Source organism: Limulus polyphemus, unplaced genomic scaffold (assembly GCF_000517525.1).
Source record: "Limulus polyphemus unplaced genomic scaffold, Limulus_polyphemus-2.1.2 Scaffold34, whole genome shotgun sequence".
NCBI classification, from domain to species: Eukaryota; Metazoa; Arthropoda; class Merostomata; order Xiphosura; family Limulidae; genus Limulus; species Limulus polyphemus.
In genome coordinates this window covers 103,711-120,729 of record NW_013665644.1, presented here as the reverse complement: position 1 = coordinate 120,729, position 17,019 = coordinate 103,711, and the positions used below count along the sequence as shown (strand labels likewise).

Below are 17,019 nucleotides of genomic sequence, written 5' to 3'. Positions count from 1 at the left end.
TTTAATTATATATATATATATATATATATATATATATACTTCTCATCGTTAATGGCTGATGACATATGCAAAACGTTTCACTTTTATTAGCAAACTATTTTTATTAAAATCGAAGTTAGATATAAGTAAATAGCAAGTGTTATGTTGCTTAAGATAATGCGGTAGAGATTATTGATTAAAATTAACAATGTGTTCTGTTAGGTTTATTTTAACAACTAAGCTAAATGTTCCCAAACTAGGCTTATTCACATTATTCTCACAATACATTTTTGCAATGGAACAAACTTTTTGGTTTTTAACTAGTTTTTAAGCGTATGCGTTCTATGCTTTATGAAAGACTTTCGAATTGTAATATATCAAGACTTTAAAAGAAAAATTTAACCAAATTTGGGTGAATTATTTCAAGACAATCTCTATAAATATTCAGCTACATTAGAATGTATAGCTTATTGATTTTTATAGGAGATAATAATTAGTCATCAATTTAAATAACATATTTTTCCTTCAAATAATATCACTAGTTTCAATATTTTCTTCTAATTTGCATATTATCTGTAATTTAAGCAAATGTTTTAAACTTAATCATTGTTCTTCGTTTAAAGAATTTAATATTAAATTAATTATTATATTTCAAGTAATGATTAAGTGTTATAGCGTTTCTATGACACTCAAAATTATCACTAACTTAAATAACTTCTTTTTACTTCAAATATTAGCTTTAAATAAATTATTCCTTTTAAATATTCATAGATTTAATATTCTTGACATATTCGTGCTGAAAGGAAAAACCAGGGAAGAAATACGAACTGAACTAGAGCTTTTAAAAAATGGTGACACGCGAGTAATCCTTCTCTATGTTACCAAGGAGGAAGGAATTGACATAATGGGAGCAGCCAATGATTTAGGAATCACAGGGAAAAACTACATATGGATTGCCACTCAGTTATCTGTCGGATCGGGAACTGTGCACTCTGCCCCTAGCGAGTTCCCACTTGGCATGTTAGGTAAGGCACTTTTACTCTTATACAGTTATTGTGTTACTCTCACTGCTCGAAAATGTAACATTATCTTGTACGTGTTATTTTTCATTCTTTTATCTTCAGCAATTATAAACAGTAAGCTTATTAAAATAACTTTCATTATTACTTAATGGTAGGGATCGTTATGAAACAAACCACCTTTGAAAGGTCTGAATATTAACAAAGATTATTTCACAGTGTTCACTGAGCACAACTAAAGCTTATTATAGTTACAAAGCTGCTTAAATCGTTATATACGTGTTATAGAGTGAATCAAAATTTAACTATTTAAATGGATTTTCATCTGAGTAAGTGACTTTTCCAGACAAGCGTACAGAAAAAAATGATGAATCTTATTGCTCTAATTCTTGCAAAGAACTCTTCCATCTGGGATCCCAATGATTCCTTTCTTGTACCGAAAAGGATACTAGTATATATTGTAAAACGCGCGATGCGATACTTTAAGGGTAGGTTGATAGAGATCCGGATGAGTAATAAAATCAAATCTGGTATACGCGCACCCAACGATTGGAACTGCTGGTTCACAAAAATATAACTAGTAAAATGAAAACAAACAAGTATAATAAAAATAATAATAGTTTCATAAAGATAAGTAGGGATCGATATATACATAACCTAGCTAACCATAGTAATATAGAAAGTTTTCATGCTACAAAAGTATTGAAACATTTAATTATTTTTTCAAAATTATCTCTACTTTGGCAAATCACTGTAATTATGCTAGTCTGAGCCAAAGTAGATATATTTTTATTTTTATTTTAAGTAACTCGTTTTTTGTAGTTATGACTTCCTTGTTTCAATACTTTTGTAGCATTAAAATTTTCATTATTACTATAGCTAGCTAGGTTACGTATATATTGATCCTTACTTGACTTTATAAAGATTTTTTTTATTATACTTGTTGCTTATTTAACAGCAATGCTTAATGCCTACCGGATATCTCTAGATCTCAGATCCGGAACCTGTTATTGATTTTTCTTTATATAAAGGTTCAAACACTATTATTTCAAGACTGCCTCGTTTGCACCGTGAACTGATACTTGACTGAAGTAGTCAACTACAACTCTCTCCTCCACCCCTCTTCCAAAAAGTAAACTCGCATATATTTAAGCTATTATATCCTCCCCCCACCACACACATAAACCTCTCAACACAGATGAAATACTTTTATTTCATAGTAATGAAGCACTGTACAAAAATAATGTGTTTTTCTGGAGATCATTTCACTATCGAGAGGACAAGTTTTGATACTGTTTCCATTTCTTCAATTTCCATTGTAATTTTGGTGAGATAAACAATGACAAGCTACTTATCATATTTCGAATATCCATATAATTGACTATAACTTCGCGAAATCGAAGTTTAATATGAAGATAATGTGTAAAATTGCTCCTGTAGAACACCTTGGCTGATGAATTACAAAAGTCTCTAATATCTCCTCATTTATTTGGGAATATCAAACTTTTCTTCGTCAGTACTTTACAGAGTTCAAATCAGAATTGTGTTAACATAGCTTTTCAAATCTTTTACATCCCATAATACATGGTCCATGAAACTTTTTGCTCAATATTGAAACTCACCAGTTAGGTTAGAAGAGCAAAATATAATTTTAACAATAAACTGTAATTGTATAGATATAGCATTTCAAAAAGGACTTTATGGGTAATGAAATAAGACATATAAGGAAAAGTTTTAAATGTTATTTTTATACACTGCAAATGTTTGTCTTTTGCATGTTTTGTTTGTTGGTAAGCTATCTGCGCTGTCCCCATCACAGGTATCGAAACCCGATTTTTAGTGTTATAAGCCTTCAGACGTACTATCGGCAATTAGGACACTTTTTAGAGCACCCACCTCTAGATTTTATTTTTTTCTAGTTTCAGCATATTTCGAATACTTGAAACTTACGACTTACATTTTTATTTTTAACACGAGTAATTGAAATATGTTGTAAATTACTGGAAATAATGAAAGCTTTAGGGTTTCAGTTTTAAGATGTTATGATGAAAAAATATGAAAGCATTCCTTCGAATAAATAAATGTACTTGAAATATTCAACCTTACAACATACAGTTTTACTATATGTTGATTAAAATACATTCTTAAGGTGCTCTCTATAATTCATATATATAATATCCTTAAAATATTGAAAACTCCCAAATTACATGGGCATACATGGTATAACACTCCAAAATACTGGAAACTTATATCAGTAGCAACTTTAACAAATTTTGGCTACATTATGCTGAAAGAAAATTTCTACGGTTCTCGAAATCTACAACAAACAGCTGGAGTTATGCTATTTTGAAAGAATCGGTTATAATTAGTTGATCATAAAGTTGATTATTCCTCAATTCTTTATGAAACTCTGTGTACAGAATTAATATGTATATTCAGTTAGCACGTTTCTGATAAGATGCCATTAATTAAAAACTACACGTATCAAAAAGAAACTTTACTTATTTTCTTTTCTGTTGTTGTTAACAGCTTGAAATCAAGTTTCCTATGGTAAATAGTTTGTTTAAGCATGAATCTGCGATTACGGATAGCGTTTTACAACATTTTCCATAATTTTCTCTTGAAAATAAAAAAGCTGCAGAAAAAATAACAAATGGTGTTAGACAAAATATTATTTTGTCTTACTTTGTATTTTATAAATGAATGTAGATTACTTTTAGAAATGTGTCTTTAAAAAGAGCCAAACCCTCAACAGGAATAACATGTAACATAAGTTATAGCTCCAGGTTTCGGGTTTTGGTATTCAATTGGAATGTTTTTTTACTGCCACATCTAGCGATCCACTTCAATGCCAGCACAAATAAGTTGGAAGATGAAATAGAACGAGCGGTATCAATATTTTTTCACGGCTTGGAACTCTATGTAAACGACCATTATAACCATAATGAAATTCTCTCTCACAACCTACAGTGTAATGGATCTGGGGACACCAGTTGGAATCGCGGAGATTTGTTTTTCAGGTCAGTACCGTAGTTAGCTGGCGGTAAGTAAAACAAAGCACACTTCTAACAAAAGATGCGTCCATTACTACACTAGCAGTCAACAACACTTAATGGTAAAACAGCAATGATGTGAACCTCAACAACACACAGTTTCTTTGATAGGTAGTTTAGGCAGAATATTCATATTGAGTTGACTGTAAAAAGGGCGGCAGCTTGTAGAAACGATATTGGTGACTATACAACCTACTTATGCAGCTCTAGTGTAGAGAACGACGATTCGAAAGTCTTCCGCCATTCGACCTTCGAAACGTTGTCCTTTACACTTTAGCTGCATAAGTAGCTTGTATAGTCACCAATATATTTTTTAGAAGTGTTTCTCTAAAAGGTAGTTATCACACATTTCACAGTGAACTCAACACACAATTCGGTAATAACACTTAACTCATTTCTTTATTTAGTAAGGGTAGTTGTCGCACATTTCACAGTGAACTCAACACACAATTCTGTAATAACACTTAACTCATTTCTTTATTTAGTAAGGTTATTTCCGATTTCCAGTGAACCTTTATGTAAACAAAGAGCTATTGTTAAGAAATGTGGTTATTTTGCAATAGAAGAATAGCTAAGGTATATTATCATAATCAGCATTTGTGAACGCTGTTTTAACAAACAGCTAAGGTATATTATCAAAATTAGCATTTGTGAACGCTGGTTAAACAAACAGCTAATGTATATTAACAAAATCAGCATTTGTGAACGCTGGTTTAACAAACAGCTAAGGTATATTATCAAAATTAGCGTTAGTGAATGCTGGTTTAACAAACAGCTAAGGTATATTATCAAACTCAGCATTTGTGAACACTGATTTAACAAACAGCTAAGGTATATTATCAAAATCAACATTTGTGAACGCTGTTTTAACAAACAGCTGAGGTATTCTATCAAAATCAACATTTGTGAACGCTGGTTTAACAAATAGCTAAGGTATATTATGAAAATCAGCATTTGTAAACACTGGTTTAACAAACAGCTAAGGTATATGATCAAAATCAGCATTTGTGAACGCTGGTTTAACAAATAGCTAATTTTAATACTCAGGTTTTTTGTTTGTTTGTTTGCACAAAGCTACACAATGGATTATCTGTGGTCTGCCCACCATGGGTATCCAAACCCGGTTTCTAGTGCTGTAAATCCGCAGACATTCCGCTGTGCCACTGGGGGGCTTAATACTTGGGAAGTAATAGCATGCACCACGGCTTTGTATAATTATAAACTTCTGCTTTTCTCACTTGTGTCTGTGGTATTTGATAAAAAAAAATATATATCTTTCTCTTTTTTTAGTTTAGTTAAGAAAATATGGCAATATATTTCACACACGTGTTGAGATTAGAGCATGCTTTGAACTGTATTGATCTAAATCTTGTCTTGTTTTATTCAATGAAACATTTGGCTTTATAGTGAAATTCTACTGTAAATTCTCCTTCTTAATTGTCTGTTGAACTTCTTAGAACATTTACTTATCTTTAGGATATCAATATACCTGAGAATACCACGAATACAACTTTTGCTGTTAGATAATGTTTAAAAATAATGTTAAAATATAGTTCAATCTAATGGACAACAGGTGTGAAATTGAATCTCAGTAAGACTGGTAATAATTCTTATTTTAACAGTATTTAATGATCCTATAAGAGTTTCTAGTTAAAAAAAGAGAATATAATAGCATTTCAGCTGCACTTAATTTGTTGTATGTCGCTTCCGACGAAATCTCTCACTCGATAGAGCTGACAACTGTGTAACAATATACTAAGTCTCAGTTCAGATGCTATTTATGGCAGTCTTTTACGAGCCACGTAGGTTTATGGTTTCTAACACCTAAACTGGTAAAGCAATATGCTGTATAGTGTTATGGGTGTGATATTGCATCATTGATTTTAATTTTACATTACTGATATCACATTACATGGCCATCCACTGTTTACGTAAAGTTCACAATTATTAAGTTTCATAGTGATTTTAGAATGTAAATAATGAAGAGAAATATTTTGTTATTAATCTGACCTATAATAAGCAGGTAAAATATATAAGATATAAACATAATACATTTCAGTCTTCTTTTATACAGAGTTGGATACATTTCTTTGAAAATTCTATTTGCAAGGAAACACGAAATTAATAATTATGTATGTATTGTAATATGTATGTATGTATTATCTCTACAAGTTATATCCCTGGTTTGCAAGTGACATTATATATTTTACCCAAACTGGTTAATGGCGTATATTGACTTCCTTGAATAACTTATACCGCGTCCCATAAATTTATTGAACTTAAACCTGAAGAACTAGTCGACTAAATGTAACTTCTCTCTAGGTAGTCTACGCTGACTTGATAATCATAAGTGTCACTTTGAATAGCCATAATACTAGCTATCCTACAACGTAGATAACAGGAATATCAGTCTCATCACAATAAACCAAGTGAAGAACTAAAGAGTGATCTTGGATATGTTTTATATTAAACTTAAGTAAAACCAGTGTAAATTATTAAAGTATATCCGAAGTAACATTATATGTCTAAAATTTGGCGATCTAAGAAAAATTTGAACAAAAAGGATATATTATGACTCGATTATATGACAATTAGTGCACTCCATCTTCAACAGTAAAATTTTTAAGTTCCACATATATTTTTAGGTAAGCCTGGAGTAAAATTACCAAATGGAAGTACTTTATCTCCCCCCAACTTTTGATAACCACTTAATAGGAGAAGTACTTTATCTCCCCCCAACTTTTGATAACCACTTAATAGGAGAAGTACTTTATCTCCCCCCAACTTTGATACTCACTTAATAGGAGAAGTACTTTATCTCCCCAACTTTTGATAACCACTTAATAGGAGAAGTATTTTATTTCCCCAACTTTGATACCCACTTAATAGGAGAAGTACTTTATTTCCCCAACTTTGATACCCACTTAATAGGAGAAGTACTTTATCTCCCCCAACTTTGATAACCACTTAATAGGAGAAGTACTTTATCTCCCCCAACTTATGATACCCATTTAATAGGAGAGGTACTTTATCTCCCCCAACTTTTTATACCCACATAATTTGATTTTGTTATTTTTGCTAACTTTCTGTTTTTGCTCAAGTGATATAAGAACATTCACCTTGTTTAAATGATCTGTTATTGTTTTTCGATATTTACATTTACTAGAAATGAACAATAAACAAAACCTAAATAGCAATTAAATGGAAAAAAAATATAAATATCTTTGTTGAAATTTCTGTTTGAAGGGTTTTCTTCTGGTTTGTCAAAAACCTTTGTGTTAGTATTTATGTTTTGAAATATATTTTCTATCCACTTAGTGAGTATTCCTTATTAAGTTAGTGATTGTACTATTTCTCCTGCTCCGTTATACTGCGCTTACTTACGTATACTGTTTTCGTTTTTGTGTTTTTTCAAAATTACTCAACGAACAAAAAATATGCTACAGACGTTCGTGGTTCGTGTACATATTCGTCGTACTCTTGTTTTCACAAACATTTTTTTTGGAATTATTTCTGTTTTTGTCCCCATTTCCTTGGGTATCTTGAACACCTAACTACAAAAATGCAAACCTTTCTAATTAGACAACATTTATGCATATTATTCCCTCTTAAAGGTATCTTCGCAATGTGAGCATTCAGACGAGACAGGGACAATCTGACATACATTTTAATACTGATGGCACCCTGAAGCATGTGCAACTTGAAGTTCTGAACCTGAACAGAAGAAATATATGGGAGAAGGTATGTTAACACTTATCGATACTTTCGACGTAAAAGATATATCCAATCAGTTTACATGAATGAAGGTATGTCAGTCACTTAATATCAAAAGCAAGAATGTAATATCAACTCATTTTTGTATTTTAATCTGGTTGTCTATAAATAGTCTGAAACACACACAAATACATTCATAATAGCAAGAATTCCTATATTACATAGTTTCGCAATGACATAGATTATTGCTCTGTTACTAGTACAATATATTTGTCTAATAGCCAAACTTCGTTTTTTTGCGCATATAGTAGCAAAGTTAATAAATAACATTGAAAATTACGTTCCTGGGCATATAGATGCGATTCCTGGAGGGTGATACATTTAAACAAATGCTCAAATGAATTTTGGTATATGACTTAATACGGATACTTCAAATAATCATATATCATACTTAAAGTTAAAAATAAGAATGAAATTCAAGTACATTGATAACACCATATCTAATCTTTCCGAACACCCCTCGTATATATAGATTCTTTATGTATTAGTTTAATACTTACATTGTAATTATATAACTATAAAAACGTTGCTGTATTAATCTATTCGAGTTTCCATTTTTTTTTACCACCAGGTCGGTTCCTGGACAGAGAATGAGCTGGAAATTAAAGATATCGTTTGGCCAGGCGACTCACCGGTACCTCCACCTGGAGTACCAGAAAAGTTCAATTTAAAAATCACATTTATGGAAGAACCACCATATTTGAATATTTTTCCTATGGATAATGAAACTCGCGAATGTAAAGCAAGTAGATCCGTCAGATGTCGAGTTGTTTCTGAATCTGAACTTATCGGGTAAGGAAAGCAACAAGTACTAAGATAATAAAAATAATGATAGTAATTGTTTTTTTAAAAAAATGCATTGTACAGATTAGCAAGTTTTATAAAATCCAGAAATGTAAATATGTATTAACAATTTGTATTTTTTTTCACAACAAGTAAATTATTTTCATGGTAAAATTTTTTGACATCAATAAATGTTTTCCACTTTTTTTCATAGGCTTGTGTCCGTCGGACCTGAGATCCGAGGGTCTCAGGTTCGAAATGTCATATTACCAAACACTCTTCGCACTTTCAGTTAAGAATGCGTTATAAAGTTACAGTCAATCTCGCTTTTTTGGTAAAGTATCCGCTTAAAACAATGGGTGCGTCCGAATGGTTGACTTCCCGCTAGTCCGCAGCTAAAAATTAGGGACGGCTATGACTGAACCACTGTGTGCATAAGGAATCGTTCAGGAAAACAAGCAAACACTCATTCAACAAATAGTACCTTCTAATCTTCCTCATTTGTCTAACAAAAAACTCACAACATAAGAACGTTTCCTGGATTTTAGAAATTCTTATTGGTACTATAAATATAGTTTTTTTTTGCTGTTGTTTGTTTATTATGGTAATGTTAACTTACGTACGTCACTTAATAGGTCATCGGTAAATTTGCTTACTTACAACGCTGAAATCCGGGGTTCGATTCATGCGGTGGACACAGTAAGTAGCCCAGTGCTGCTTTGCTCTTAACACACAAACATATTTACTCACTTTACTGCATGCCATAAAAATCAGAAGTGTTTTTATTTATTACTCACTTTCTAATAATCATAAAATTGATATATTATGCTTCTTAAACATTCCAAAACCTAAAATAAGTCAAGAAACGCCAGATATTCGTCAACGAATGGGCGCTGCTATACTACATGTGTAATTCATTGAAATGTTTCTAATTTTGAAAAATAAGAAGTTAGATCATGGAAAATATTTACTTTTTTTTTACCAGTAGAAAAATGGAGAATAATCGGAATAACTTCGAATATTATTGAGATATGCCTAAATAAGGTAATCTTTCCAAGGCTTAAAACTGTCAAGTGAACAACTGAAATGTTAGTGTGATCTTAATAATAAGGAAAGGTTGCACTGTTCACACGATTGAAACAGTCGAGTGAACAAATGTAGCAAGCAGGTTACTATCACATTAAGTGTATCTCAGTATTGTAAGCAACATTTTTAGGTTAATTGTTGAAGACAAAATAACTTGGAAAATAATTTTTAAGGCTGAAATTAGTATTATTGCGTATATTAGCTTAAGCATGTATTTTTGGAAGAATAATTTTCATTATCATCATGTCTCCTAGTGAGTCAGTGGTAAATTGACGGACTTACAACGCTAAAATCCGGGACTCATTCCCCGCAGTGGACAGAGAGCATATAGTACATTGTGTAACTTTGAGCTAAAATTAACAAACATTATTATCACAACAATTGTTTTCCAAAGTAGTTTCTTGAATTTTATATATCACGAAATGAAATCAGTATGTCGAACCTCTAATTTGTTTTCATTTTTTGAAAACAAGTATCATGAATTACAACGCAGTGATAAAACTGAATAATAGTGGTTGATTTAAAACTCATATCTTGACAACCCAAGCAGTAGAAAGAGTATTTATTTAAATTTTATCTGTTTATAAAAAATGGCGTTAATTCTAAACAGCTTTGACATCTCTGTTTATATGACCTTTTCAAGGGTTAATATGTCTGAAGCGATCCAAGACCCAAAGTATTTTAAGTGTTGTTCTGGATTCTGCATAGACTTGCTCCAGAACTTTGCCGCCGATCTAGGTTTTACATATGATTTGTTTCGAGTGACTGACGGGACTTGGGGTGTTTTAGATGTGAGTAAACATTTTTGTGTATTATTGTATAATAAAGTTTTGAAAATGTTTAGATAAGTCATTTAATTTAAAATGCATTTTTCCTTGTATTTTCATGACCAGCAATCATTAAATTATTCGCTTAGTTTCATAACCATTTATTTCTTAAACTGTTTTAGTTCCATGTTTAGTACTTTCATCTTAAGCTTAAGTATTAAGTAGACAGTAGTCACTGTTAGGTTAAGTATCGTGTTACGGTAAAGTTTAAATATTGTAGTTAGTAATCTCTGCAAGGTTCAGTATAATGTGGTCAGTAACAGTTATAAGCTTCAGTGTCGTATTGTAAATAATAACTATAAGGTTCCGTATCGTGTTGTCAGTAATAACTATAAGGTTCTGTATCTTGTTGTCAGTAATAACTATAGGGTTCTGTATCGTGTTGTCAGTAATAACTATAAGGTTCTGTATCGTGTTGTCAGTAATAACTATAGGGTTCAGTATCGTGTTGTCAGTAATAACTATAAGGTTCAGTATCGTGTTGTCAGTAATAACTATAAGGTTCTGTATCGTGTTGTCAGTAATAACTATAGGGTTCTGTATCGTGTTGTCAGTAATAACTATAAGGTTCAGTATCGTGTTGTCAGTAATAACTATAAGGTTCTGTATCGTGTTGTCAGTAATAACTATAGGGTTCAGTATCGTGTTGTCAGTAATAACTGCGAAGTTTAGAATCGAGTAGCTAATGATCAGTGTAAGACTGTAGACAGTAATGTATCTTTTAGTCCATAATTAGTTTAAGATTCAATATCTTATAGTCAGTAGTGAGTATAAGGTTAGTATCTTATAGACAGTAATCACTGTAAAGTTCAACATCGTGTAGTCAGTAATCAGAATAAGGTTCAGTATCGTGTAGTAAGTAATTAGTAGAAGGTTCAGTATCGTATAGTAAGTAATCAGAATAAGGTTAAGTATCGTATAGTAAGTAATTAGTTGAGGGTTCAGTATCGTATAGTAAGTAATTAGTAGACGGTTCAGTATCGTATAGTAAGTAATTAGTACAAGGTTCAGTATCGTGTAGTAAGTAATTAGTACAAGGTTCAGTATCATATAGTAAGTAATTAGTAGACGGTTCAGTATCGTATAGTAAGCAATTAGTACAACGTTCAGTATCGTGTAGTAAGTAATTAGTACAAGGTTCAGTATCGTATAGTAAGACATCAGAATAAGGTTCAGTATCGTGTAGTAAGAAATCAGAATAAGGTTCAGTATCGTATAGTAAGTAATCAGTGTAAGTTCAGCTTCGAGTAAGCAGTGTTGCATTGTGAGGTCTTTTTAGGTGATAATCGTGAAGGGAATTTATAAACTTTTTATTATAGGTCATAATTAAAACTCTAATTTTCATATTCTTAAACTAAGTATTTGAAGAAAAAGTAGTTAGATAAATCTACTTGAAGTTTAATGTGTTCCATAATTTTTACATTCTGTTTTTAAATATTTCACTTTCTGTTAATGCCAACTTCTTGGTGTAGGAAATACTGCTTTTTTTTTTTTAGTTAATTGAGATTAGTACTTCTGATCAAAATTAAGTTAAAAGTAAATAGATCAGAACTAAAAACTAAATTATAAATGAACGAAGAAAACTTTTTCTCACTATAAAGTGAAAAAAGCCAGTTAAAAGAAATCTAGTACCATTTGCTGCTAAACTGGAACTTGTATCCCGATAACGCTTAGAAAACTATTTTACGACATTTAGAATGGCAGCTGGAACGGCCTGATAGCTGAAATTTTATTGGGTAAGGCAGATGTAGTTGTGACTAGCATCAAGATCAACTCGGAACGGCAGACGGCGGTCGACTTTACTGTGCCGTTCCTAGAAACCGGAATAACCATTGCTGTAGCCAAACGCACAGGAATTATTTCCCCCAAAGCATTTCTTGGTGAGAAACCTTTGTTAAGATTATGTAAACTCTACTACATAAGTATTTTTCACATATAACTGATATCTTACTTAGCCCCGCAGTTAGGAAGAAGATTCTACCTTAAGGATCTTAAACCTATATAGCAACTAAACTTCTCATAAAGAGATATGTCTACAATCTACACTGATTAGTTGTGGTAAGGGTTTGGCTCTCCCTAACTGAATTAATATAACTAAGTTTTTTACCTAAATGGCAAAGTAAAAGGGAAAGGCTGGAAAAGCTCAAAAATAATTATAAAATAATTCTTTAAATAAAAAGTACTCAAGACACATTTTACCATATAATGTCAATCAGTGAACAAATACAAAAAAAGAAACGAGAACATCTGGTTGCATGGTTCGAATGAAAAAAAGTACTTAAGTTAAGCACCATGGTTTGTCTCTACTGGCAAGAGCAAAATGTTTCGTAGGGCATTTTACTGCAAACGAAAATGTTAATTTAAACGTTAGAAAAACATAAAAAAGTTGTTGTATAAGCAGCTGTTTTAGAAAGTAATGTGGTATACACATTGTATTCAGTACTAGCTTTGATCAATATATTTACTTAGATTGGGATTCGATCCGTTTCAAATTAACAATGTGTGGTTGATGTAAAATATGTGTTACGTAGCTACTTAAAAATCTAGATGCTTGTTTGCGAAATAACTCGAACAATCTACAATGTATCCTATATAAATTTAGCTTGTAGCTTTGTATGCATGCCGAGGTAACTCCTTTCACAGTTATAGAGCTAGCAGGACCAAACTTGGCAGGCGGGTATAGAGTAACCTTGTCTATATGGCGTAGGCTTTCTACCAAGTGTGACTAAAACTCCCCCTGAAGGTCAAACAGACCAGATGATGGTCTGAAAGTAGATTGTCAGGGTCGCCGTTGAACCCGATTATACCATCATATTTTGTGCACCTGCTCCCCCTCGAATCCCGCGGGACACCATGTTTAGAAATGTGTCCATTCCTTCTCACAAGTTAGCGGAACCAGACTTGGCACATATACTCAGGTTTTTTGTTTTTTTTAGGGTACGTACTCCCTCCTCTTCATCAATGAAGTAGCAACATAAGTATTTAGGGATAATAGAAGAGTTTTATCGGTACATTGGGGGTCTCCGTAAGCAGAGAAGAGGTCTTTTAACCCCATAGTGGAGAGCAACTATTTTAAGCTAGTACTATTTAAAATGCTTAAACTACCAGCATACTTTAAATCAACATTAAATCTTCATTTTATTAGAGATAAATTTCCATTGAGCTCTGAGAAGAGTTTATGATGAACGTATTGACAGCAATTTGATTTACTGAAACAATTTTCAATTCAAAACACATTACATCAGTATATTATACATCTTTTTTATATGCACACTAAATAGGAAATAATCAAAGTTATTACAGCAGTGAATTTCATGTTAAGAAATTTTACAGAATATTTTCACCATGACAATAAAGAGGTGTTCTTAAGCTAACCGAAACTTCACCTCTTAGCTTGTTTCATTCTCTTCCCTCATCTTTTTTTATAACTATGCTTTTAGCTAAGTTTATATGTGCGACATTTTGTTGGTTTGGTGAAACTATTAAAGCAAAATTCAGTTATTTCCTGTATAAATGTGAAAGTGTAAGATATGTAAATCATGTTTTATGCAATATAACAGCATATATGTTAAAGCTATTTAAATGCTTTACTTGATTGTTCGGTCAAAGTATAAGAACAGATTCTGGTCAAATTTAATAGGCGTTCCAATTACAAAGGTAACTGAAGTCTGAGCATAAAACATTATCCATAAATTATTTTCATTTTAACTGTACCTCCAAATACAGATAATTTTTCTCCGCTACTCTTTCACGATTTCTCAGTTTTAAATCTTTTGATATAGAACATTATCATAACTATTATTTTCTGGTAAATGAGAATATAAACGAAAGTGCCAGAAGTTAAGATATGAGTGAAAAGAGTGAACTATCGTGTACGATTGAAACTATCTATAAAATGTGTCATTTAGTATGATAGACGAACACGGGTGCTCTGCTAAGAGCCAAAACAAAGTATAGTTTCGAATATGTCAAAAGCTTCTAGGTTATATAAAAACTCTATCAAGCATGGGCAATTGCTCCTTTTTTTATTTTAACTGGAAAAAAAAATGTCAGTACGATTCATTGATCCCACATTTGTTTGAGACTAATCACCGACACCTACTTTGTCCTGCAATCAATAATCATGTCAAACCTAACCATAACAAATTAGAACCCTAAAACTATTTATTATAAGAAGCCAAGATATTTTCCATTTAATATTAAACTTGATTCCAGATATATGTTCACCTTATTAAGATATTCTGATTATCAAGAATTGTACATCTTATTAAGATATTTTGATTATCAAGAATTGTACATCTTATTAAGATATTCTTATTATCAAGAATTGTACATCTTATTAAGATATTTTGATAATCAAGAATTGCACATCTTATTAAGATATTCTTATTATCAAGAACTGTACATCTTATTAAGATATTCTGATGATCGAGAACTGCACATCTTATAAAGATATTCTGATTATCAAGAATTGTACATCTTACTTATATATTCTGATTATCAAGAATTGTACATCTTACTGATATATTCTGATTATCAAGAATTGTCCATATTATTAATATGGTTATCATGAACTGTTCCCAGGCTTAGCACTTTCTTATGATCAAAATGTATCAGTTCTTTCTCTCTTTTTTTGAGAAACGATCTTCGTTCATCATGCTATTTGTACATTCTGTTCTGCTTATCAGTTACTTTCAGAGAATTTTTAATTACTCTTGTGTACCTTTTAGTACTACCTGTAAACATGCAAGTTATTATGAAAAACAGACTCGACAAGCCTTATTATATGGGAAAATTATTTAAAGTTTTAAGAGTACGATTAGATGAGCCACTAATTCGTGTTCATAATTTTCTATTATAAAAATTTTGAAAATACATTATTTATAGAACAAAAATTATGGAATGACTTTACTAACAAATAACCTAAAGGTAATTATACTCTATAAATTGTTTTCATTTTATCACTTTCCTTTCAAAGCAAGTGTTTTGATGAGTATATGCATCACATCAACACTGTATAACTTACTTATTTATATGTAAGACAGTATATGCTTTATCCTTGAAGAAGATAAGTAAATCTTCTGTCGAATGGGCCAGGGTTTCATCGAGTTTATTTGAACTTGATTTACCAAACGTTTTTTACCCTTACATGTTTTTTTTACTATCGTAAGCAATATTCTTTATTTTACTTGTTTTCTGTTCGAGTCTTACGATGTCTATCTTTCAGAGCCCTTTGACACCGTATCGTGGTTGCTCATTTTACTTGTGAGTATCCAATTAGCAGCATTTTTTATCTTTGTCTTCGAATGGATGAGTCCATCAGGATATGACATGAAGGGAGTGCCGCCAAGAGGTAAGAGATTAGATAAACGAATGAAATGGTTGGCTCCAAATACGATTTCAAATATTCATAATGAATCTATATAAATATAATAGTACTGTCTGTTGCCTGTTGTATGTCCATGTAACTACTTCGCAGGGTATGGATGGATCTTCACTAAAATTGGTATGGAGGTTCATTAGGTCCATGAGGGGGGACATATAAATTTTCAGTTTTGCATTTTACGTTTTGCAGTTTTTATGCCCGTTTTTGTGATTTTTTTACTACTACTCCCTCCACCCTGTAGACGGATCTTCACCAAATTTGGTATGGAAATTCATTAGGTCCATGGAGAGATGAAAACAAATTTTCAGTTTTGCATTTTGCGTTTTGCGGTTTTTATAGGCATTTTTGTTTTTGTGTTATTTACCACTACTTCATCCCCTGTTGATGGATCTTCACCAAATTTGGCATGAAGGTTTTATTGGATCCACGCGGTTTCACGTTTTGTATTTTGCAGTTTTTATGGCCATTTTTGCGTTTTTTACAATTAAATATAAAGGAAACAACTTTTCATGTCCTAAGATAACCTTTCATTAATCATGAATTTACATAATTTACGTCCAGGGGACGGGTACTCCAGCTAGTTATAAATATATTGTGAGCTCATTAAACATACAAAATACGACTAACTCTTTCACACGTTAAAATATTATGGCAACGATGCTAAAATAATACTGGTACAAACGTAGATATGTTTGTAGTTTTCTATATTCTGTTGAACGTATATAACTTCCAATGTTAGATTAAAATAAGTGTTTCTATTTGATAAGATTCAAAACATTCATCGAAACATCATGGTAAAAATAACTGCTTGGAATTCCAAATTCATTTCATGTAGTCTATATTATTAAAAAATAAAAATGCCATTTTAATGATATATTTTTGTATAAAATTGTTAAAGTATGATTTCTCAGTTTGCTGACATAACTATAAACACAAATCCAATTATGTGATGGAATTATGCACTAACACATATAAAACCAAATGATAAATATGATAAATAACAGCTTAAGAAAAGTTTTCTTTCTGTGTGTGTTCACGTTTTTTACCTTTAACAACTGTATTGTTAGAAAAACGTGTTTCACTATTATCAAAGTAACTTTGTTTTATCATGA

General features: G+C 31.5%; 1 protein-coding gene across 2 annotated transcripts in view; it reads left to right on the top strand.

The window, feature by feature from the left end:
• Window positions 1-17,019, top strand: part of LOC106460513 (glutamate receptor ionotropic, NMDA 2B-like) — an 84,715-nt gene that overhangs the window by 52,549 nt on the left and 15,147 nt on the right. For both annotated transcript variants that reach the window (XM_022387709.1, XM_022387712.1), the window contains 7 exons: window positions 751-1,004; window positions 3,835-4,018; window positions 7,666-7,792; window positions 8,397-8,617; window positions 10,338-10,485; window positions 12,218-12,401; window positions 15,749-15,874. In XM_022387709.1, coding sequence (XP_022243417.1) covers window positions 751-1,004; window positions 3,835-4,018; window positions 7,666-7,792; window positions 8,397-8,617; window positions 10,338-10,485; window positions 12,218-12,401; window positions 15,749-15,874 — 1,244 coding nt within the window. The remainder of the gene's footprint in view (window positions 1-750; window positions 1,005-3,834; window positions 4,019-7,665; window positions 7,793-8,396; window positions 8,618-10,337; window positions 10,486-12,217; window positions 12,402-15,748; window positions 15,875-17,019) is intronic.